The sequence below is a fragment of the Apium graveolens genome, chromosome 11 (assembly GCF_009905375.1).
Source record: "Apium graveolens cultivar Ventura chromosome 11, ASM990537v1, whole genome shotgun sequence".
In the NCBI taxonomy this organism is placed as follows: Eukaryota; Viridiplantae; Streptophyta; class Magnoliopsida; order Apiales; family Apiaceae; genus Apium; species Apium graveolens.
In genome coordinates, this window is record NC_133657.1 from 55,644,253 (window position 1) to 55,670,793 (window position 26,541).

The window sequence follows — 26,541 nt, forward strand, 5'->3', positions numbered from 1 at the left end:
TTCCTTGGTCCTGGTTTGATACCATTTGCTGGATCCGGGCTTTCGCATTCTTTTTCATGTAGATTTGACCCTGGGCTGTCATCTTTTCTTGGTTGTTTTCCCATACTTCATTTGTTTTAGGGTTGGTTGCTTGCATAGTAAGATTTCCCTAGCTGAGAGCTGTGTTTACTTCAGTCTCTACCATGATTTGGTTGCATTCTAGCTCTTTCGAGCCTAGCTTGGTTGTTTTTGGATCTAGGTCTGATTGCATAACTTGGACTTCTCTTCTTGCAATATCCCTTGAGTGTGGGCGATGTTTCTTGGTGCTCTGCTGCTTTTGAAGGACTGTGGCCTTCCTTTTGTTGTCCTGGTGAGTTTCTGCCATGACCAGGGACTGGCTATAACATCTTTTTGCGACTTCGTAGTCTCCTTTAACTTTTCCTCTCCCTGTTGGAGTTGGGAACTTGATTTTCAGGTGTGATATAGAGGTGATTGCTTGTATCCTTGTCAGAGCTGAGCGACCAATTATTCCATTGTAGGATGACGGAGTGTTTATCACATAGAATTTTATCACACGGGTGACTTGGTTTGAAATTGATCCAAATATGAGAGGCAGGTATAGGGTTCCTTGGATCGGGACCAAGTTATTCCCGAACCTATAGAGGGGGTCCTCCCGACATTCATTTGAGCGGAAACTCCCTAGTTTCATTTGATCCACAATATGCTTGAAGAGGATGTTAACTGAGGAGCCGTTGTCTATCATCATCCTTTTTCTTCATTGTGAAAAATATCAAGTTTTACTACCAAGGCTTCATTGTGATTGGGATTGACTCATTCATAATCCATATTGCTGAAAGAAATTATCATTTCTGGGAGAGATTGAATAGAGAAAACTTCGTCTCCTGAGTCCAGGCTGCGAGGAGGTGAGTGGGAGCATCCTATGACTACATTCACTATATTTTTTCCCTTCCTTGATCCTTCTCCTTTCTAATTGGTATCCCGGGTCACATACTGGCTTAGGTTCCCCTTCTGGACTTTTTCTTCAATGAAGTATTTGAGAGATAGGCAATTCTCTATTTTGTGGCCATGCATTTCATGATAATCACATTGTCTATTGTAAGGCCGGCTCTCCGGGGGCATCTGCATGGGCTTCGGCGGGTAGTAGAATGGATTTTCTTTGATCTCTTTCAGTATTTCCTCCCTGATCCTGTTCAGGAGGGTCCAATCTGGCTCCTGCCTAGGCTCCCTGGCTTGCCTAGTTGGTCCTGGGTCGCTTTTAGATTCTGTCTTAGGACCAAGTCTCTAAAATATTGGAGTGTTCTGCACCATATGAGTTTGTTGGCTTTGTTGGTTTTGCTTGAACTTTTTGTCTTGATGTTAACCCCCTTTCGGTCGGTCATTGGAGTTCTTTCTCTTGGATCCCCCGTTCCGGGTCATGCTCATAGCCTGAAGTACATCTGTTTCTTTGATAAATCTGGCTGCCATAGAATAGGCAGCAACTAGGCTCTATGATTCCTTGTTGATCAACTCTACAATATACCTTTCATTGTGTTCCGGGTCCAGGTTCCTCCGGAATATTCTTAGTGCCTCCCGCTCGTCTAAGTTTTAGATCTTATTGATTGCTTCCTAGAAATGCCTCATATAAGCAAAGAGAGTTTGGTTGTCATACTGGCGTATAGTTTCGAGATGGCACATATGCAGCTCATGTATCTTGTTTAGCCGTGGATGCTTCGGGATGGGATCCTGCTAAACCACCTCTGAGCCCCCCTTAAAAGTCGATGCGAAGAACCTAGACTTTGTCAAGTCGTTGTAGTAGTATATCTGTACAATCTGCTCGAAAGTTGTAATGCTTGATATTTCTCTGCCGGGGAATGGCCTCTAAAGAATGGTTGAAGGGTGTTTGTTAAAGTTTCCCCAATCTCCATTCCAGAGTCCTTCTCCATCTTTATTTGAAGTTCATAAATCATATCTTTGAGGTCCTTCTACCCCTCCTCATCATCATCAGAAATGACCTCGGGGGTGGGGTCCCTCCGGGTCCTCTTGGTCTTGGCCTTGGTTAGTAGCCTCTCATCTTCTAGCTGTATTCTTTTTTGAATCTTTAGCTCAAGCTTTGCTTCTTCTTCTCTTCTTATCTGTTCTCTCATCTCTTCCAACCTCTTTTTCCTGGTTGCTTCTGTCTCTTTCTTACTTTGGTCTTTTTGATTTTTCTTCCCTTTTAGCTCGGATTCGGTCAAAGACAGATCTCCTAGATTGCTGAGAGTCCCCAGAATCTTCTTGATCATCCTACTGTCCAAATTCTAGCTGAGCCCGGGCTTGCTCTTCTCTGTAGAGCATGATTGCTTCATCCAGTTCATTGCTGGTTAGGTTGGCCATATGCTCCTCGGACACTGGAACATTTATGTACTTATATTGATAGAGCTCAATGAGGTTCCTGGCATCACTATCCTTTCCAAGAATGGGGTATGTTGTGTCAATGGTTGCTCCTGGAGTGTGTCTCTGTCGGCCCCGGGGTCCTGTGCCTGAGAATGGTCCTGGTCCTGGACCTGAGTGCTCGCGGAGGGTCTGCCAGCTGTGTTCTTTCCTGCCCTTGCCATTATCTTAAGTGTACAAACAACAATTGACCAAGACTTGAAGCTAAAAATGTAGATCTAAGGTTGCTTTTTGAAGAGAGCAAAAATTTTCCAAAACAACATCAAATAAACTTTCTGGGTTTTGCTAACACTGTTGCGGAATAAGTATAATGTGGTCTAAAATATGAAGACAATATACAAGCTAAAGCAGATCTTGGTTTTGAAACAATCAAAACTAGTTACAGCACACACAAACGCGGCTCAAAAGCAAACGAAACTGGGCTCACAGAAACGTGGCCTAAAATGACGAGCATACACAACCGTGGCTTAAATAAACAACATTCATGGTTATGAGAGAATATGGTTGCTTGGTTTCTTACAGGTTAGCGAAATGGACTTTTTCAAGAGTTTGTTGATAAAGGTGAATCCAGGGACACCGTGACCCAAGGATAGAGAGTCCCTCCTTCTAGCGCCAAATGATAACTCCAGTGAGCGGAGCTGCTCTTTCCGACGCCGTGCCTGGACCTTCTTGCGGTGGTTGAGGTGTAGCTGATGGGGGGTGTCTGCAAAACAACACCGGACGGGGAGCTGATAGGGAAGATGAAGATAGATTAGGAAAGGGAGGTGCATGTGTGTGTATACTTGTGTGTAATAGAGCATGTGCGTAACCCCTAAACCCTTTCCCTTCGTGGTATTAATAGCCCAAAGGTAGATTTTAGGGATTGGTACCTTTAGATCCGGGTCGTTCGTTGTTGGAGGTGGTGGACGCCTGGCCCGGATGGATTGCATACACGTGTCTAGGTGGGTACCGCCTTCAGGATGCACCAAAGGTATACTGACGCGTGTCATGCTTGTCTCAGATGTTGGTTGTTGATAGTTGTCACTGTCCTTCCTTGGCAGTTGTGGGGTGTGCTCGTGCTTGGGGACCCCCCTCGAGTCTGCTCTAAATGGGTTGGATCCTAGCTGGGAGGTGATCCTAGTCCTGGGTTGGTCCTGGGCCCGGCTATCAACCTGAGCCTGGGTCTCTCCACTTAACTGTTTTTGGGTAAGTTGGGTCTTGGCCTCCAACTGAGCTTGTGTTATTATAAACCTAGGTTGAGTTCTAGTCGGGTTGCTTATACCATATCAAGATACATACGAAGAAGACAAGTGTTGCGGACAGAGTGAGGAGACAGAGTGAAAAAGACAGAGAAATAGAGGGGGAGAGAGAAAGAAAGAGAGACAAATATGGAGAGGCATAAGAGGGGTTGGTGCACATTAACGAAGTTATTTTACTAAAAAATGCTAGTAATTATCCGAAATGTGATAGTCGATCTTGTTGTTTGAAATTGAAATCACTTACTCAATATTGTATTTACATAAATTCTAGTTTTATATTAATAAAAAATTTATTTTAATAAATAATTTTATTTATTAATTTTATATTAAAATATGCAAATTAGTGGTTCGATTAATCGAAAATAATCGATAAATCGTTAATTAGTATCTCAATCGATTAGTACTGATTTTCAATTTTTGTAGAAATGTACGTGGCACAAAATTAAATTTAGTTTCTGGCAATATTTTGTATGCCAATTCATTTGGAAAATTGAGGATCATGTTTTTATACTTGGTGCTTTAACACCGTTTTAATATAGCTCTAGAGAAACTGGAATTTTACATATATTTACATGAAATTGTGTTAGAAATTTTATACTGTACATAACTGATACGAAAAAAACTGATACTAAAATATATATATATTTTTTAATCTAACATAGTATGAAAATGATGGGAAGCGGTGACCAGAATTTTGAATAATTCTGTAAACAAAAATGTAATGGACACCTCTGTAACACGGTGCAACACGCAACTTAATTAGTCCGAGCTCAAGGCAGCAGCCAATTACATATGGACAAGACGGTGGGGCTTATCATGCCCACATGTTACACTCCCGTTAGCCAAGGTGTCACTTGTTACATACTTGTTGTTTTTCCACTATTAATTAATTAATATTCACAGTTATTGTTATATTGTATTATTGCCTTCCCTTCTTTAAGCTTTTGCTTTATAGTAAGAAAGAAGATGAACCCAACTTTAGTAGATTTATATATTTTAAGACAAAATATAATTAAGTTCTAGTTTACTTGTTTTAGAATATTGGCTTAAGAGAAAAGTATGCAAGTTAAATAAAAGAAAAAAGTTATTCTCATTCAGAAAGAAAATTTTGAATAAATGTTAGATAATTAGTCTGGCTTAGTTACCTAATATATTATTTTCACAGAATTTTAACTAATATTCAGATTAACTCTACTAAGAAAAACTTAATGTGAAATCCGGTGTAGATTAAGAAGCGGAAAACCGAGCCACTAAGACTCTATTTGGTATTGCTGTTAAAAATTATTGTACTGCTAGAAAAAGTGTTGTTGAAAAAAGTGTTGTATCAGATGACTGTTTAATAATATTTTTGATATGTATATGTTTTGATAAAAAAATTAAAAATAATAATGATTTTCGTAAGGTTTGATAGTTAAATCAACATCTGCTTCCCGCAAAAACTGAAAAGCAGTTTTTCCAAAAGTATTGGGGGACTTGTTTTCCATAACAGCAGCTTTTAGGGCAAAAACATTTTTCCGAAAAGCAGGTTTTTAATTTTACTAAATAGTTTTTTAACTGCTTTTCAGCGAAAAGCTGCTGTTGCTAAACACACCCTAAATGGGTATAGTAAAATTGTAAATTAAATAATAATTCCTTTAAAATAATATTTTTTATTCGATTTTGATTTGGACTAGTTCAAAAAATGACCAATTTCGATAAAATAATAAGATGATAATTTTTTTAAAAAAAATTACTGTATAAAAATGTAGACCTAAAAATAGCATAAATTAATAACCCGTAATATTTATAAAAATATATTTATTTATATTGAAATTAAAACATAAATCTACTTCAAACTTCGTCCCAGCATTTCTAATTCCATTCAAAAATTTAAGTGCCGCTTTGAAACTATTTCAAAAATTACAAGTGCTACGTGTAAGAGGTTGTGTTACAGATTTTGGAAATCGGACTTATTCAGTCGATATACCGATTTGCGATTTATCGGATAATTTTTGAAAAATTGAATGATTTATCGGAAATTTATTGAAAATCGATCAAATTGGACAAATATTTTTGAACGATTTTTGAGCGATATATCGATAATTTTTAAAAAATCAAAAATCGACCGATTTTTATAACAGAGGTAATAGGACGTATAGACATTTTAACAGTATTTTTTAAAATCAAATCTATACATGTACACTAAAAATTATCGATTGTGGATTGACATTGAATTTTTAACCAATATTGATGAAATTAGATACTACCTCTGTCCCACTTATTTTTTTTATATTTTTTTACATGCTTAACACACATTTTAAGATAACTATAAAATATAGTTTCAGAATTCAATTTTAAAATTTTCTTTTTTATATAAAAAATTGAACATTATACTTCTATTTAGAATAAATAAAAAATTAAAAAAATATTATGCAGCTATATTTAATAAAAGCATTAAAGCCACCGTCCCTGAATATAGAGAATTGAGGGAGACGAAGGGAGTATAATACATAACAATATGTTTGACGTGGAAACCCATAAAACTTGTATTATTAATCAAAACAATTATCAATAATATATCAACACATAACACTTTAATGGTGTCCCAAACTCATACTTGAGCCAACCAATGCTCAAGCATCTCTCATAAAATATCTAATATCTAAGACGACTACATCTCTTAAGCATACATCAAAACAATAACATGACTATAGTCATCACAAACTTAGCCAACAATACATATCTAATCTGATTATAATAATAATTGTCTACCCATACAATTATTACTCATTCCCATTATGATAATAATTGTCTGGGTAATAATTGTCAACACATACAATTATTACTCAATCTCATTATGATAATAATTGTCAACAATTACAATTATTAACCAATCCAATTATGTCTTGTATCACCAAGCCCATATCACATATTGGGTTTAACCCCAACAATCCTCTCATTCAACCCAATACTCCAGATCAGGTTGAATGGTAACCATCAAAACATCAATGTTCGTTCGCTGATGCCTCCCCTCGAACAAGAATCTATTCATCCCGTTCTTCCAACTTTTGAGAATCACTAAGGCCCGTATAGTGACTTCCAATAACTCCAAAATACTGGTCTTCATCCTAACGGCATATCTATCCACAAAATCACGTGCATCAACCACGAGTGCCTCCTTTCAGCATTGAGTCACCCGATCCTTCCTTTCACAATCCGTCAACCTCTTTTGAAAAATATCACGAGAATCATCCAAAAAATTTCACCTAGTTGATCAACCATCAAACCATTGAAACTATTGCAATGATCCCGTGCATCTTCCACCTCGAGTCCGAACGAATTGATCCACGGTGCAAGTCAACCGCCATACAGCTCGTAATTTTGTCAGAAAATCCATCAAGTACTCCACCACACCAATTGAAACTCGAATGTTCCTCCAACCCAATTCATCACGAACCTCGAAACTTGGCTCTGATACCATTTGTTAGGAGGAAAGACACACATATTTGAGATTCAATTTTACCAATACGGAGTACACCAACAACAATATGTTTGACGGGGAAAACCCACGTCCCAATTTGTATTATTAATCAAACCAATTATCAATAATATATCAACACATAATACTATAATGGTGTCCCAAACTGATACTTGAGTCAACCAATGCTCAAACATCTCGCACACGATATCTAAGACGACTACATCTCTTAAACATACATCAAAACAATAACATGACTATGTATATATAGTCATCACAAACTTAGCAAATAAGACATACCTAATCTGATTACAATAATAATTATATGTCCATGCAATTATTACTCATTCCCAATATGATAATAATTGTCAACACATACAATTATTACTAAATCCCATTATGATAATAATTGTCAACAAATACAATTATTAACCAATCCAATTATGTCTTGTATCACCAAGCCGATATCACATATTGGATTTAACCCCAATATTTGACATCATAATAAAATTAATAATTTTTAAAATTTTAATAAAAACATATAACTTAATTTTTTATTTATCAAAAAAAAATAAAAGAAAATAATTTTAGAGAACGACACGGAAGTTGACCGACACCATTAAAGCAAGTCCAACAGCTCCCTTATATGAGCTCTTAAATTCAATTATAAGGATTTTGATAAAAAAAAAAGGCACTCCAACAGTGTCTTAGTACTTCTTTATATCATTAAGACATGAGTTTCATTTTTTATCTTTAAGGGACTTCTAGTGCTCCCTTATAATATTTTTAACAATAAAAAATTCATTTTTCTCTCTCTTTGTTCCATTTTTTGTCCATATCTTTTCAAATTTATTTAATATTATAATGATAAGGAAGGAAGATAAGGATTATTGTTGGAGTTAAAATTCAAAATTATGTCTTAAATAACTAAGAGTTAATATTTTATAATATTTATAAGTAACCCACTAGAACACTGCTGGACTTGCTCAAAGGTGGTACTAAGACAAAATGTATTAATTTGGGAAGGGATGTAGCGGAAACGGACCAGGTCAACAATGAAATACATAAAAAATATAAACACTTGTGATCCATGTTTTACGAGTAAACATCACCAGCATTTCTCATCCCCAAGAGTAATCACTGTAAACTATGCCACAAGACCAACAAATATAATGTCCAGCGTTCACAAAGCACCAGAAAACAATGACTTGATAAAACCTTATGAGACCCCACCTTAATTTGCTGATAAAAACACAACAGAACCACAACCCTGAGACCAAACAAGCACTTGAGAATCTTAAAAACTATCTTCAAGTTCTTCAGACATTCTTCCACTTTTACTGTCTTGTTGTTTGAATACCTTGAATATGTTGGAACAAGGTGAATATTCTTCTTACACCGCAGCGATGGCAGAGGCCGAGTGTTACAGCACCTTGGATACACTGTCAAGAAAGAAGAGTAACAGCAAAAGGAGGTTCACTGATGATCAGATTAAATTATTAGAAACCATGTTTGAGTATGACACTAAGCTTGAGCCAAGAAAAAAGTTGCAGGTGGCAAACCAACTTGGATTACAACCACGACAGATTGCTATCTGGTTTCAAAATAAGAGAGCTCGATACAAGTCAAAGCAGCTCGAGAAAGACTACAGCATATTAAAGGCCAAATACCACAATCTTGCTTCCCAGTTTGACATCATGAAGAAAGAGAAGCAATCTTTAGTCACACAGGCAAGGTTCTATTTTCTTTGTTTCTTTACATTCATCTTTTAAGTCATCTTCGATTAAGTTATTGATCACAAATCAAGAAACTGATAAACAAGCATCGGAATTAAAATATATCTTTTGCAATTGGCCGCTCTACTCCAAACCTGTATATTTTTATTTTCTGAATTCTGGGACAGCTTACAGTTATGAAAGGATGCTTTGTGTGTTGAGTAAATTCTTCAAGTGGGATAAAATATGTAAGATTGTAACCAACTGGTTTATTAACATCGGAATTGTAATCATTAACAGGTCCATCAGCATAAGAAACGTAATCAACAGGATAATAACTTGGAGAATACATATTCAAGATAAAGTGAAACTGATAATACTAAAGAAGATAAACTGGAATTGAAGGTGCAAAAACTTTAAAGTGAAAGAAGTACTCGAATTGAAATAACTGAATCTGAAATACTGAAAATGAAATAAACAACAAAGACAATTGTTCTTCGCTGCTCTCCAACAAAGTCCAGATCACTGTATATAGCTAGGCTACTTTGGGCTTCATTTGACTTGGGCTAGGCTACTTCAGACATCACTTAATTTGGGCTTGTACTTTTAAATTAGTGAACTGATCACATTGCTAGCCCACTTGGCCCATATATCTCTAGCCGGTTACAATCCTTTCCCCTTAAAAAATCCGTGTCCTCAAGGATTCCTCCTGGATCAAATATTACAATGATGACAACCCAATGCCAAGCGACGACAACTATCCCAAAAAGAGACACTAGAAGCAACCTGTCAAGTTGGCTTGAATATTTTTCTCTTTCGTCCATAGTCTTTTTCTTTTTCTGATTTGCACCTGCATCTTGAGAGGAAATTGATATTCTGGTGCCTTTATGACCCATAGTGTTAAATAAGCTTTGTCCACGTGTAGCATTTTGGGCTGGTTGATTCCTAATCAAGTCATCTAGTACACTAAACGACCACTTCTTTTTGAAAAGTGAAGTTAGATGACCAAGAACTTCAATAAATCTTGAACCAATCTTCACCTTTTCTTTAGCATTACCTCCAAGGAAGTTAACATATTCAGCAAGTGTTCGCCTTCTTTTATGCATTAACTTGAAATTTCCTTCAAGCTGGCCAAGAGTCGTATCCCTTAACAAATTCAATCTGTAATAATTGTGGCTTAAAGTTTGACAGTCCAAGAGTGATGATGTGATATAAATAATTGGCGCTTTAGTTACAATGCAACAACAAACATATACAATTGATAAAACCAGATCAAGGGCTTCCATGAACTCTTCCCACTCGAAAAATCCCAACAAAATATGTTTCCAGGAAATGACAAAAAAAATTAAAGGAATTTCAACATCAATCTTATCCAAAAGCTCAGTTTGGTCAATCAGCTTAAAATACCATTTTGGCTTTCTATATTTGGACGTAACTTCAACATTTTTAGCTAAGACTGAACAAGTCAGTTCTAGTTTCATAACTACACTAACCTCATTCAAATTACCACAAGATCTTGGCTAGTGGTTCCCTCCGGAACCAAGTCTTCTGAATGATAAACACTCTTCTTTAACTACTTTGATTGCCTTTAAAGACACGCGAGGGACTATAAGTTGTTGTAGTTCGTCGAAGAAATGTGTTGTAATAGTCTCCAGCATAATGACACGTGCTAAAGCTTTATGTTCGATGGCATAAATCCTGTCAAGACGTGTCCCTTCACTGAACTCCTCCTTGATGTCAACCTCCATTACTTTGTGGTGGCCACAAAATGCTTTTTCTTGAGAAATGAAACTTGACATAGCATGGACTTTTAATTCCAACCCTAGAAAGCCCTCTTCAATACTCAAAATAGATGCAAGAATTGTGCATCCGCCTGGATCAAAGTTACGTATACTACAAGCATTTCCATACCTCATATCCAAATTATTTGCAATGGTAACCTTTTTGTCGGTATTCTGCATCACCTTAAGGCTAGGAATAACACTAACATTCTCTTTTATTTGCTTCTGTAAATCATTATCACGAGTACAACTAGACCTCTTATCCAAATTAATTGAAATTGTAACTGTCTGCTCCACCTCCAGATTAGAAATAACATTGATGTCCTTTATTATTCGCTTCTGTAATTCCAACTCTGTTTGCTCCTCAACAGATTTTATTTGCATAGCTTCAACCAAAAGTATCTCCTTAATCAATGATTCTTGAAATTTAGCCAAATAGATTGCCTCTTGTAGGGTTCCAGGTGACCACAATTCCAAGGCCTCCCGGATTTCTTCTTTCAATCCAACAACAAAGCAATAAGCAAGAACAATATCCGCAAATTCGCACTCAAAGATAAATTCAGCCCGAGATTTAATGCGCATAAAATCCTCCACATACTCTGTGATAGAACTAGAATTTTGATGTATTAACAAATTACCCATCACAAATGAATCATCAAAATTACTAGCCAATTTGTTGAAACTATTTTCAATCCCAATCAAACCATTTGAATTTCTACCATCATTACTAGCGCTACTCAAAACCTCATCACTCATTTTTTTATCAACAAAAATATGTACTCTCTGAGAACTAACAACAGGGAGTTGAGGTATATAATCTATTGTAATGTTCGGATAAGTAGGTGGTTCAGGTTCAAAAGCATAAGAAACACATGGAGATAGATTATGACTTTCCTCAAACACCTTGGATGTAAAATTTTCATCATACAATTGAGGTGTAAAATTAGTAGTCGCGTAGATATTAAGAGATGGTGATATAGGGGGTGGTTCATACTCATGCGCAGGATAAGACAGAGGATTACCGACTTGTTGCGAGAGTACAGGATATTCAATACTGCAATAACATGGTGTAGGAGCCCCAAAATTCATCTCCATAGTGTCCGATGAATGATTGCTCTGATACCAATTGTAACCAACTGGTTGATTATCATCCGAATTGTAATCATTAATGGGTCCATCAGCATAAGAAACGTAATCAACATGATAATAACTTGGAGAATACATACTTAAGATAAAGTGAAACTGATAATACTAAAGAAGATAAAATGGAATTGAAGGTGCAAAAACTTTAAAGTGAAAGAAGTACTCGAATTGAAATAACTGAATCTGAAATACTGAAAATGAAATAAACAACAAAGATAATTGTTCTTCGATGCTCCCCAACAAAGTCCAGATCAGTGTATATAGCTAGGCTACTTTGGGCTTCATTTGACTTGGGCTAGGCTACTTTATACATCACTTAATTTGGGCTTGTACTTTTAAATTAGTGAACTGATCACATTGCTAGCCCACTTGGCCCATATGTCTCTAGCCGGTTACAAAGATCCCCGTTTAAGCACTTCACCATCGTACTTGCAAGCATCAAGATGATGCAACTTGACCAAAACCTCATTGACTAAATACTACTCAAAATTTGCAGTTGCAGAGGCTACATGACATAATGGAAATATCAGGGGAGGAAGGACAAGAGCCGTATATATATGTTAGTGATTCCAAATCAGATGGCGATCAAAAAAATAGAAATAATGGGTACGAGATGAAGCCTACCTCGTCACTGGGTGAATCAGAACATGGGCTTGGTGTCCTTTCAGATGATTATAGTATCATTGAGGCTGAATATTTTAAGTTGGATGAGGAGGAACCTGACCTTCCGGGCATGTTAGAAGTGGATCCTGGCGAAGGTTCCTTGACATCAACTGAAAATTGGGAAAATCTTGAATCCAGTGTTATCTTGGATCAGCCCAGCAGTGACTCTCAATGGTGGAATTTCTGGTTATGAACAGATTGGATTACTCAAGAGTTTGGTAGAAAGCTTGGCATAATAATATAGTGTGGTAGAAATGTATGCAAATAATGTTAATTGGTAGGATTTCTCAGTTTGTGAAACTATGGAATGTTTTTGTACATTTAAACAATCAGATCTGCAAACCAGTGCAAACATGAGGGTCTAAACGATTTCTGGTAATCAATTTGCTCACTAAAACACTAAACGTCTATCTAAGATGATCTAACTCTGAAATATAACTCGATCCATTTCATTATGCATATTAATTTCCAAAGTACTGTCACTATGACAAACAACAATTGAGGTGGTCGCTGCTTTTTATTCCGGAGACTTTATTTATTTTGGAAAATCAAGATAAGTTTCAACAGGGTCGGCCCTCATATATATAAAACTTCAAATAAAAGAATATTTTGTAGGAGTGATAAGAAATAAGATATGGCTAGTGTTTATTTCGGTGCAACTAAGTTTAGAAGATATCTTATTTTTTTAATAATTTTTTAGAATAAAAATTAAAAATGAGCCCCTAAAATCTATTTTATACCTATATTTTTTACTATTTTTTCCCATGTATATAATAAAAATTGAACTCTTCAAAGTTTAATTTTTTCGATACCCCCATTCTTTAGCTTATAAAGTTTGACCTCAAAGACGGCTCTAAGTCCCGATTTTCAAAATAAACTGCATTTATAGTGCTCTTAATATAAACAACTTGTGTACCAATAAATCATTATTTGTTTCACTATTCCAACTTACATACTCACCTAAAATTTTTACATTCCTCGATAGAGGCATAAATATTACAAACTCTTTCACTTAAAAACCATCTTGTACTTTTACAAGGTCTGTCTTACCTATTTTACAAAAAAATAAACAAATATATTAAATTTTAGTATTTTATCCAATCATTATATCACATGGCATCGCAAATACAAAATCTTGAGGAAATGTATGCTCGGCTGGCATCAGAAGAAGAAGAGGGATGAGTAATTGTGGGAGTGGACGAAATACGTCATGTCAGGTAGACATATGTATTGGTGGGTTATTTGTTTACGGGAAAAATATCCATTTCAGAATAATGCGGCTTCGTTATGGCATCCAAGAAAAGGGATGCAAATACATGATTTGGGGGGACATCGATATTCATTCGTATTTTAGCATGTGTTGGATATGCAGAAGGTATTAGATGATGTACATGGACTTTCGAGCAAAATTTAGTGATTTATCATAGACCGAAGAATAATGAGGATCCACACACTTGACTCTATTAAATAAAATGGACATCTGGTTGTAGGTATATCATGTACAAAACAAATTAATCTCTGAGAGAATATTGCAGAGTATTGGAAATTATGCCAATACCTTTGCTAAATGAGATCCTGCTAATATGGACGGGCTGTGGAACTCTTATGTACGACTCTGCGTAACTATGGATTTTGAAGAATCATTGAAAATGAGATGAAGATTAAATGATAAGGGGGGCCTGGAGTTAGGTTAATTTTAAGTATGAGCTCTTAAGTATATTTTATTTTGTATGTTGACTAATTATTCATTCGAAGATGGATTGTGCAGTGGTGTATGCTCATCCAAATAAAGACATTGATCATGCTTCTGGTACATAGCTCCGAGCACCCGGAAGAAGTACAAAAAATCAAAACCCGGGAGCACGTTTTCTAAGAAAAATGTTAATGGAACCTGGCCCGTTGTAGATGTTCGTTTGAGCTCACTTGCCAGTGTACATGGTGGAGAAAGGGTGGTGACACAATTCATGGAGGTGGATGGAACATTGAGAGGAAAAATATTAAAAGATGGAGAAATTACAGGTTTTCAGCATGATTAGGAGTGCATATTTCTACGAGAGAGTATCTTAAATGATAATTCAAATTGTAAAGAGGAAAATTATAACGGTAATCTTAAAATTTTTGAGACAGTTGTATTGGGCTGAAATATATGCGTATTATAAGTACCGAGGAAACTAAGTATGTGGATAACTCAGCTAGGCCTCAAGAGAATAATGGGCCAAAAAACTTACTAGAGGCGGGACCTGTGATCCAGGCCCGCCTAGACCAATGAGTTTTTTAGCGTGAAATTATCGTAGGCTGGCCAACCCACGTACATTCATAATTCTGAATGAAAGTTCATTAAATATATAAGACTGATATGATATTATTTCAAGTATATATTGCCGCTATTATATTTGGTTCTACAAAGATGATATTTGCAAGATATTTTCCAAGTTAATACAGAGAAAGTATGAAATGAGCATGATGGTAGAGTTGAATTATATTTTTAGATTATAAATGATCAGTCAAAGGAAAGATGTTATATTCATTTTTCAATCTAAGTACATCAAAGAATTTCTCAAAAAGTATAATCTAGAAGATGCAACTCCGACAAAGACTCCAATGCCAGCTACAATTAAGCTTGATTAGGAAAAACCGGTAAGAAGGTTGATATCACAAGCTTAGAGGTATGATCGGCTCATTGTTATATCTTACTGCAAGTAGGCCAGAGATTATGTTTTTAACATGTTTATGTGCTAGGTTTCAATCTGACACTAAATAATCTCATCTTATAGATGTTAAACGAATATTTAGGTATTTGGTACCCAGAGGTACAAGTTTTGACCTTGTAGGCTATACAGATTCAGATTTTGTAGGTTGTAAAATTGATCAGAAAAGTACTTCGGGAATCTGTTAGTTTCTTGGAAGAGGAATGATATTATTGCATCGCAAGAAGCAACACTCAGTATCCACATCAACTGCTGAAGCTGTATATATAGTTGCTAGAAGCTTCTTTGCTCAGTTCTTATGGATGAGGAACCAACTCCGAGACTACAGACGGTTAATGTCAAAGATTCTAATACTTTGTGACAACGCCAGTGCCATAACTGTTAGGAATATGTTGTGAACTTGATGATAAGTTAAACAAAACACCTTAGTAGATTTAATTTAGTGTTTTTGTAGCTCGACGGATGTTTTATTATATTCCTGACATATGATCTTTATAGTCCTGACGGATAATAACTGAACATCCATCGAGAGTGTAGCTTATGTAACAATAAGTATTGGAGCACATTTCTGCAAATAACAATGTTTTAGTCTAGTAGATTCTGTAGGATTTTCTAAGTCATGTTGACTACTAGATTGATATACAGAATAGGTTGGCTAATTGTCAATATGAGATGTCTTGTAATTTTTTATAAGTAAAATGGAGTCAAGTGACAGAAAGACTCCCGACGGATTGATAGGGAATAAATAAATTGTGATTACGTAGTTAATGTTGTATTAATTACACATGATTTGGGATGCAAGGCCCAATAAGAAGATGTATGATATTCAGACCAAAAAGGTTAACACATTGATCAGGTCTGATGGACCAGATCAGGCCTGATGGAACAAAGAAGGCCCAAAATCCTGATTATTAATTAATTTCATAATTAATTAATAAGGGAGAAAAACAACTATTAAGATAAGTCCTAGTGGGGATATAAATCCTTGTAGATTGGCCTCCAAAGAACCTCATGGGATAAGGAATCAGCTTCCTACTTCCTAGGACTCCAAAGTCCATTCTAATTCAGAGACTTGACCACCAAGTCTCCTATACCAAGTCCAATTCAAGGACTCCCAACATCTATATAAGGGGCCTCACCCCAGAAATCAGAACTACGTTTTTTGACTTGATCCTTGGCAATTAGCAAGGTACGTAGGCATCTTGTTAAGGCAGATTGAGTCACGAAACACAAGAGCAGTCAAATCGTGTCTCGAAGCTCACGTTCCTTAGTAATAAATACAACAATTATATATCTTAGTTTTTAATCCATAACATTTGGCGCCGTCTGTGGGAAAGCACAACAACAACCATGGCGAGAACACGGAGAACAATTAGAGCTCTTGAGGAAGGAACACCATCGGGGACAACCCAAGTGATTTCATCAACCGTGGAGATACCTCCCCATTCGACTTATGCAGCTATCCAAGGAGAAGCCTAGATAGGGGCAACTCAACCTCAGCCACAAGGGACGATTCCCTCGGCTATTCAAGGTATGACTCCCCAAGTTCAACAACTACACGTACCTGTGAATTCTCGACCTATCGGGTACGAATATTCAACTATTGTGACTACTAACCCCCCTTATGGGATGCCCCTTTACCCCGAGGTTGAAGGAAGTGGACATGCTGGACGAAGTGAAGCACGAGGGCGATCGTCCCTATATATACGAGGTTTGGCTCCTATCCCTGAGGATCAGGAATTTTCTGGTCCTTACACTGAGAGAGACTCTGAATCTTCGGATGATGAAGTAGCCCCAAGAAGGAGACGTGCTGGAAAAGAGCCGATGGATGATGGTAGCCAACGTCCTCAAAGCACCCAAGGGATGAATCCCCAAGAAGTGCAGGAAAGGATCAGGGCTCACGAGGCTGAGATTCAAAGGCTGAGGCGTGACTTGGAGGCGCACCAGACCCCCAGACCCCCAGTACCTCCTAGGGGGAGAAATCCTCCTCCTGTCATAGACTTGGATGGTCCAGTATAGAGAAGGGATGTTGTCCCAAGGGCCGATCCAAACAATCTTCTTCCCCTTGGAGATCCTAATGATCCTACTCCGCCCTTCACTGAAGAAATAATGAATGCCCATATCTCAAGGAAGTTCAAGATGCCAGCTATCAAAGCTTATGATGGGACGGGAGATCCCACTAATCATGTTAGGACATTCTCTAATGCACTGCTGTTGCAGCCCGTGAATGATATTATTAAGTGTCGGCCCTTTCCTCAAACCCTGTCGGGTATGGCTCAAAGGTGGTATAGTCGTTTGCCCCCAAATTCTATTGGGTCGTTTAGAGAATTAAGTCAGGCTTTCATTAAACAGGTCATCAGTGGGAGAGTGCATGAGAAGAGTTCAGCATCCCTCATGAGCATTGTGCAGGGAGCGAAGGAATCCTTAAGAGACTACTTAAATCATTTTACGAAGGAAGCTTTAAAAGTTCCGGACCTTGATGACAAGGTCGCAATGATAGCACTGCAACAAGGAACTAGGGATGAGTTTTTCAAGATGTCCTTGGCCAAACGCCCCCCTGAAAGTATGTTGCAGCTCTAGGATTGGGCAGGGAAGTATATAAAGGTTGAAGAGAGCATGAGGAAGACCGCAGTGAGTAATGAGGCCACTGGAGGCAAGAAGCGGAAAACTGACCTGAAATATATCGCTAAGGACAAGTATCCTAGAACTGAGAAAAACCCTGATTCAACCCCCAAGAAGGGAGGACCTGGGCAAAAGTTCACTGAATACGCTAAGCTGAACGCTCCTAGAAGCCAGATCTTGATGGAAATCGAGAAAGAACGAGATATTCGTTGGCCTAAGCCCTTGATGGCTGATCCTGCCGAGCTAGATAAGAGCAAGTATTGCAGATTTCACAAAGATATTGGTCATGACACCGATGAGTGTAGACAACTGAAAGATGAAATTGAGTTCCTCATTCGAAAAGGAAGATTGAACAAATACACTGGAAAAGAAGGGGGTAGGAATAACAATGGAAGAAAGAACTTTGAAGATTGTACGAGGGACCAAGACGATCAGGGACGGAATCCCCGGCCAACAGGACCAGTTATAAACGCAATTTTTGGAGGGCCGCGACCTCGAGGGCCTGTTATAAACACAATCTTTGGAGGACCAACTGTTGCTGGATTATCCAGGAACTCCAGAAAAGCATATGCTAGGAAGGTTATGCATATTGTAAGAGAAGCCCCGAAGAGGGCCATAACAGAAGTGACATTGGCTTTTGATGATTCTGACCTAGAGGGTATGAAATTTCCTCATGATGACCCGCTGGTCATAACACCGATAATAGGAAATAGCCCGGTCAAGAGAGTCCTTGTGGATGATGGTGCTTCAGTGGATATCTTGCTCCATGACGCCTTTCTAAGGATGGGATATAATGACTCCCAATTGACCCCAACCGACATGCTGATATATGGATTTGCGGGAGTAGAATGCCCCGTGGAAGGGATAATCAAGTTGCCAACCACCATAGGTCAGGAACCAAGGCAAGCAACACAGATGTTGGACTTTGTGATGGTAAAGGCTAGTTCAACTTATAATGCTATCATGGGGAGAACATGGATACATGCCTTCAAGGCAGTCCCTTCTTCCTACCATTCAGTTATGAAGTTTCCCACCCTGAATGGGATTGGGGAAGAGAGAGGAGATCAAAAATGGCTAGAAGCTGTCATGTAGCCTCTTTGAGGAAAGATGGAGTTGGAGGGCGGGTTCTTCCTCTTGAAGATATGGATATCCGAGAGAATAATCAGAAAAGAGGAAAGCCAGCAGAAGACTTGGTTTCGATTTCTTTAGCCCCCGAGAATCCTGAGAGGGTGACTTTCATTGGAGCCATATTCGAGGTGCCCCTTAGAGGGAAGTTGGTGAAATTTTTGCAAGAAAATAGTGATGTGTTTGCATGGTCAGCAGCTAATATGCCAGGTCAGCAGCTGATATGCCAGCTGTTTGCATGGTTTGCATGGTCGTATTTAAAACCAAAACCAAAACCAAAACCATTACACTAAGGTCGAAAGACCATAACCATCCACCATGCTCATACAACACATAAAAGCATGTTAAACACATAATCAGATCTTAACATATCATATTATCCATGATCTAATCATAAAAAAAAATATGACAAAAATCAGAACAATCAGAATCAAATCAGAAAAATAAGAATCACTGTTTACGGGCACTACACGACATCAAACGCCTTATAGACGAGTCGTTGATAGCTTTTGCTATCATTTTTGTTCAGACGCTCGTTTACCTATGGAATAGGATATTCGTTTGCGTAAATCGGACACCAGACCCAGATTTTAGCAAATCTACAGCAGCCAATTCAGAATTCGTATCTAATATGATTCTCATAATTAGAACAAACATAAATCATGTATATATCAGTATATATACAGATTACATAATCATCTTATGATTATACAACTCACATGAATATCATATATTCAAAACCATACATATATAAGCATATTATATCAACATCAAATCATGGCGAATCACGTACATGCTCATATATCGAAAACAGTTAAACACAAAAACGAATTAAAAACTTTTCGCAAGTAGCTCTGATGCCATTGAAGGGTTTTTAGCACATAAACGCAACGAAAACATAAATTTAAATCTTAAAAAAAAACGAAACCCTCCGCAGGATCCATGCGAAAAATAATATTTAATTCGTAGTTCAGTATGTTTACCTTAAGAAGCTTTACGTTAATTGAAAGATGGAGGTCTTTAATAGCGATCCAAGAATGATGAACGGAAATCCCTAGTAGCTGCTCCTCAAGTGTGAAGTACTCCATCGGTATCCACCAAGAGTACAATGTGATGGAGGAGGAAGAGGTTGAGAGAATTAGTTGCCTCCCTCTTGTTCTACTTTAGAATTAGGGTTAATTATTTGGGTTGAGGCAAATAGGGTTTATAATAGTATATTTATAGGCAAAATTTTCAGCTGAAAATTTTTCATAAAATATTATTATTAATTTATTATTAACCCTTTAATTGATTATTGTTATTAACCAATTAACTAATAATTAAAACACCTTTTAATCATTAATCCCTTTTCTAAACACTTTGGAAAAATAATTTTCTCACTTGATTTAATTTCCAAAATTGAATTCTTAATTAATAATATTAAGAATTAATTAAATCTCATTTAATCAATTATTTAATCTGCTAATTAATTATTTATTTCACAAATAAATAATTACCAGCCATTATTAATTAATTCCTCCGCCATTAAATCATTCTCTTTTATGGTGTGACCCTGTAGGTTCAATATTAAGCCGGTAGTAGAAATAAATAATAATAAAACTATTTTATCATTATTTATATAAATTCTCTAATTCATTAAATATGATTAATTAATAAATTAATCATATTTATTCTACATCGTGAGGGATACTTCTCAGCATATCGCAACTATCCGGATAATACGAATTCACTGCTTAGAATACCAAGAACCTATTCAGTGAGTAGTTACCGTACAATCAATTCCTTCTACCCTGCAATGTCACGATTAAATACAAGGCATGGAACTTGTGTCAAGCCTATCTTATTTAATCATTTGCTTTCCCATTCACTATGCTTAGTTCTATTTAATGTAAATTAGAAACTCCTTTCTAATTTCATTCACTCTGGCCAGAGATTCCTGAACTAGCATAAGTGGATCAGCATTGAACATTCTCTTCCTTCACTGGAAGGGATAGATCCTTTATTAATCATACACTATCTTCGTGTACAAATTCTTATACCCAGTAGAGCCCTTATAATTATCCCTAGAGACTAAGAACTAAACCAAAGCATAGTTCAGTGTAAACAAGATGACTATAATGACCTCAAGTCTAAGGATACTTGTACAACCATCACTATGTGAACAACTGCTGACACGTGAGTGAACTCCATCAGTTGTTCAGCTGTGTGAGTCATGTTCAGTGAACGTATTCTATAATAAGCACCTACATACTAGCTATAGTGTCACCACACAAATGTCTATGAGAACAGACATCCTTCATAATGAAGCAAGCATAGTATGTACCAATCTTTGCTGATTACTAATTATCAGTTAGTAATCCTACGACCAGGAAATATTTAAGTTTAGAGTTATCATCTTTTAGATCTCATTATTATGATCTCATCATAATCCATAAAAGGCTTTACTCTAAACTATGGTATATCTTATTTAAACACTTAAATAGATAACGCCCGCAATAAAACCAAAAACAAGTCTTTTATTAATATCAATGAAATCAAAACAGATTACATAAAAGTTATTCCTAAATCATCATACATGATTGGACTTAGGAAACATCTCTTTCAATCTCCCACTTGTACTAAAGCCAATCACTCTGGTATCTAATACCCATCTTGTCTTTATGACGATTAAAGTGACTTTGAGAAAGTGGCTTTGTGAGTGGGTCTGCTACATTGTTATGTGTGTCAACTCTCTTGATGTCTCCTCTTTGAATACAATACAAGAAATGTTACCGCGCTCCCACTAACCTTTTTGTAGACACATAGTTCATCTATGTTTTTGATAGAACCAAACTCTTTGATTGTCTCATCAAAATGGATGTTCCATCTACGAGAAGCTTGCTTTAAACCATATATGGTTCGTAGCAGCTTACACACTAGGTGTTCATTTCCCTTGGAAAGAAAACCCTCTGGCTGTGTCATATACACTTCCTCTTCAAGTTTCCCATTGAGGAAGGCCGTTTTCACGTCTATTTGCCAGATCTCATAGTCGTAGTAAGCAGCAATCGCAAGCAAAATCCGAATTGATTTTAGCAGGGCTACAGGAAAAAAAGTTTCATCAAAGTCAATCCCTTGACTTTGTCTGGATTCTTTTGCCACGAGCCTGGCCTTATAGGTCTCCACCTGCCCATCTGCTCCAATCTTTCTTTTGTATACCCACTTGCACCCAATAGGCTTAACACCTTCAGGCGCCTCAACCAGAGTCCATACTTGGTTGGTATACATAGATTCCATTTCGGATTTCATGGCACTATGCCATTTCTCTGAGTCAACACTACTCATAGCCTCATTATAGGTCACAGGGTCGTCATCATCAATGATTGACAACTCATTGTCATTCTCAATGACAAGGCCATAATACCTCTCAGGTTGGCGAGACACTCTCCCTGACCTACGAATGGACTGTTTCACAGAAGATTGTTCAGTCTGAACAGGTGTTTCCACTTGATCCGTAGTAGTTTGTGCTTCTTGAACTTCATCAAGTTCAATTTTGCTCCCACTGTTTCCTTCAAGGAGAAACTGCTTTTCCAAGAAGGTAGCATGTCTGGAGACAAACACCCGATGATCGGTGTAAAAGTAATACCCTAAAGTCTCTTTAGTATATCCCACAAGATTACATTTTACAGATCGAGATTCCAGCTTATCTGGGTCAACTTTCTTGACATAAGCTGGACATCCCCAAATCTTAACGTGTTTAAGACTCGGTTTCCTTTCTTTCCATATCTCATATGGAGTTTGAGGAACAGATTTGGAAGGCACCTTATTCCGTAAATATGCCGAGGTTTCCAATGCATAACCCCATAGGAATACTGGAAGATTCGCATAGCTCATCATGGACCGAATCATGTTTAACAAAGTTTGATTTCTCCTTTTAGATACCCCATTCAACTGTGGAGTATATGGAGGAGTCCACTGGGAGACTATACCATTTTCTTTGAGATAAGCTAGAAACTCTCCATTCAAGTATTCACCACCTCGATCTGATCGAAGAGTTATAATACTATGTTTTGTTTGTTTTTCCACTTCATACTTATATTCTTTGAACTTTTTAAAGGCTTCAGACTTGTGTCAAATACACATATCTGAATCTAGATCGATAATCTATGAAAGCAATGAAGTATAAAAATCCACCCATGGCTTGCGTAGAGATTTTTCCACATACATCTGTGTGTACCAATCCTAGTATATCTGCAGCCCTCTCTCCATGTCCACTAAATGGAGATTTGGTCATTTTACCCAATAGACAAGAATCGCATGTAGGATATGATTCAAAATTAAAGGGGGTCAAGTAACCATTCCTTATGCAATGTCTGCAGTCTATTTTCACTAATATGACCAAGTCCGCAGTGCCACAAGAAAGTGAGATTTTCATCATCCCTTTTTCTTTTATTAGTATGTTCAATTTGTAGTAAATTATGCTCTACGTCACATACATACAGACCATTATTTAAAATACCAATTTCATAAAGAACGTTATCTCTAAGAATTGAACATTTATTATTCTGAATAACAAATGAAAATCCAGCCAAGTCTAACGTGGAATAGAAATAATATTCCTCACAATCGAGGGAACAAAATAATAATTATTTAGAAGAATAGTCTTGCTCGTAGGCATATGTAAATGAAATGATCCTACAGCTTCAGCAACAACTCTTGCTCCATTTCCCATCCGTAGAATCACCTCCTCTTCTTCAAGAGTCCTACTTCTCCTTAGTCCCTGCAATGAATTGCAAATATGAGAACCACAGGCGGTATTTAATACCCAAGTAGAAATTTGACTAAGTGACATATTAACTTCGATCATGAACATACCTGAATCAGAAGCGGTAGTCTCACTACCCTTCTTCTTCTTCAATTCTGCAAGGTAAACCTTGCAGTTCCTCTTCCAGTGCCCCACCTTGTTACAGTGAAAGCAAACAGCTTTGCTCTTGGGGTCTTCAGCTTTTGGTGGAACCGGATTTTTCTCACTTACTTTCCTCTTCTTGGAAGGGTTCTTCTTCCTTTTCTTAGGATTAGAACCTTCACCAATTAGAAGAACATAACTCTTCTTAGGGGGAAAATTCGATTCCGCAGTCTTCAACTTGTTGTGGAGTTCAGGCAGGCTGACATCCAAATTATTCATATGAAAGTTCACAACAAACTGCGAGAACGAACTCGGAAGTGATTGCAAGACCAAGTCTTGGCTCAGCTCCCCATCCATGGCAAAACCAAGTTGTCCAAGACGTTCAATCAAATTGATCATCTTAAGTACATGGTCATTCACAGATGATCCCTCAGACATCCTACAACCGAACAATTCCTTCGATATCTCATATCGAGCTGTCCTCCCTGCCACATTATACAACTCTTGTAGATGCATAAGGATGGTGTGAGCATCCATATGCTCATCTTGCTTCTGTAGCTCAATATTCATGGAAGCTAGCATGATGCATTGAGCAACATTTGCATCTATCCACTTACGATACACAACATGTTCATCATTATGTGCATCGCTAGCAGGTTCAGTAGGCTTAGGTGAGTCAAGCACATATTCCAGCTTCTCAACCCTGAGAACAATTCTCAAGTTTCGAAGCCAGTCAACAAAATTAGGACCAGTCAACTTGTGGGCATCTAGTATACTCCGGAGTGATAGTGCAGAAGACATAACGAATATAGTAAATCTGTAAATGATGAACACATAACAACACTTAGCAAATATTCAATTCCATTTCAAGACACTATATGAATCGGGTCTTTATTCATAAGTGGCTCCCACTAGTTTATCTAATCTATACAACCCCTAAGTGAAAATTAAGCATTCATAATGCTAGTGGGAATAGGGATCCTACATTCCATCACACAACCTCGGCTGTAGCACGAAACGTCATGTGATGTTCAATAGGCAAACAACTCTTGTCAATTACATCTTATGTTATTCCCTAATAAAACTTTAGCCTCTTAAATAATTGAGTCACGGCTGTAGCACGACAAACTCAATATTCTAAGTCAAGTCTAACCCAACATTTCATACAATTGAATCAGTCTCCAACGGCCCACGGCTGTAGCACGTAACGACCTTTAGATTCTAATTCAATGTACACATCCCTATGTAATAGACAAGTATTTCTTATTTCGAAATCAAAGCCCTCGGTTGTAGCACGAAACGACAATGATTTAAAAATAAGAACCACTTTCTACCATGTTGGAAGGCTATGACCGACACAAGCCCGTTGTGTCATTGGCCAATTACTACTTGATATTATTTAATTTTAGAGGGATTATATTATGTTACAATCATAATCATATTATAAATAGATTCTTCCTATTAAATTAAATATTTCAAATCAATAATCGATAATCAGATGATTCCCAGATCGGGGGGAGCATTGTCAAGAGGCGTCACTTAATACCCCTTTCTTACAGATAGAAATCTGCTTTTGACAGAATCATCCTTTCTCACAATATTGAAAATTCATATTTAATTACGTGTTTCATAAACACAAGATTCTCATGATTGTATTCATAATATTATTGTTAAGGAAAGGAACGATTCCTATTTTAGATTTTCTAGAGCACGCCTTATGTTGATTTAAGTTCACCTAAATCAATCATCGCATGGTAAACATAGGCATATATCTCATATATAAAATTAAATAAACAAGTAAATATAAAGTGCAATAAATTAAATGTGTTTGGTTATGGCCCCATCCTATGTGATCTTTATCAAGCTCATGATAAAGATCAAGGTCAATCTAATATGGTGATGGAAATAAATACAACTACTTATTACATAAGTCTTCTTCTTTGTTTAGACTTCTTGTATGCCTCGTCTTCTTCTTTGTATCACCTCCATTTGATAGCCTTCTTGAGTCTTCAATCACATTACATAGATTGAAAGTAAAACTAATCCAATGAACTTACAAGAATAACTCGAGTTACATTCGAGATTTATGATTACAAAGATTGACGACATGCAAGTCGTATTTAAAACCAAAACCAAAACCATTACACTAAGGTCGAAAGGCCATAACCATCCACCATGCTCATACAACACATAAAAGCATGTTAAAACACATAATCTGATCTTAATATATCTAATTATCCATGATCTAATCAAAATTTTTTTTTTTGGCAAAAATCAGAAAAATTAAAATCAAATCAGAAAAACAAGAATCACTGCTTACGGGCAGTAAACGATGTCAAACGCCTTACAAACGAGTCGTTGATAGATATTGCCATTAGTTTTGTTCAGACGCTCGTTTACCTATGGAATGGGGTATTCGTTTGCGTAAATCGGACACCAGACCCAGATTTCAGCAAATCTGCAGCAGCCAATTCAGAATCCGTATCTAATATGATTCTCATAATTAGAACAAACATAAATCATGTATATATCAGTATATATATAGATTACATAATCATTTTATGATTATACAACTCACATGAATATCATATATTCAAAACCATACATATATAAGCATATTATATCAATATCAAATCATGGCGAATCACGTACATGCTTATATATCGAAAACAGTTAAACACATAAACGAATTAAAAATTTTTCACAAGTAGCTCTGATGCCATTGAAGGGTTTTTAGCACATAAACGCAACGAAAATGTAAATTTAAATCTTAAATAAAAACCGAAACCCTCCGCGGG

The 26,541-nt window shown here is 36.9% G+C and overlaps 2 protein-coding genes across 2 annotated transcripts; one reads left to right on the forward strand and one right to left on the reverse strand.

The window, feature by feature from the left end:
- Positions 1-8,471: 8,471 nt before the first annotated feature.
- LOC141697256 (homeobox-leucine zipper protein ATHB-12-like) lies at positions 8,472-12,599 on the forward strand. Its single transcript, XM_074501542.1, has 2 exons — positions 8,472-8,834; positions 12,240-12,599. Exons 1-2 carry the CDS (start codon positions 8,472-8,474, stop codon positions 12,597-12,599), a joined length of 723 nt encoding a protein of 240 aa, XP_074357643.1.
- Positions 9,170-12,506, reverse strand: LOC141697255 (uncharacterized). The gene is made up of 2 exons (XM_074501541.1): positions 12,368-12,506; positions 9,170-12,248 (listed from the first exon to the last, which is right to left on the reverse strand). Exon 2 carries the CDS (start codon positions 11,822-11,824, stop codon positions 10,340-10,342), a length of 1,485 nt encoding a protein of 494 aa, XP_074357642.1. The 5' UTR covers positions 11,825-12,248; positions 12,368-12,506; the 3' UTR covers positions 9,170-10,339.
- Positions 12,600-26,541: the final 13,942 nt, after the last annotated feature.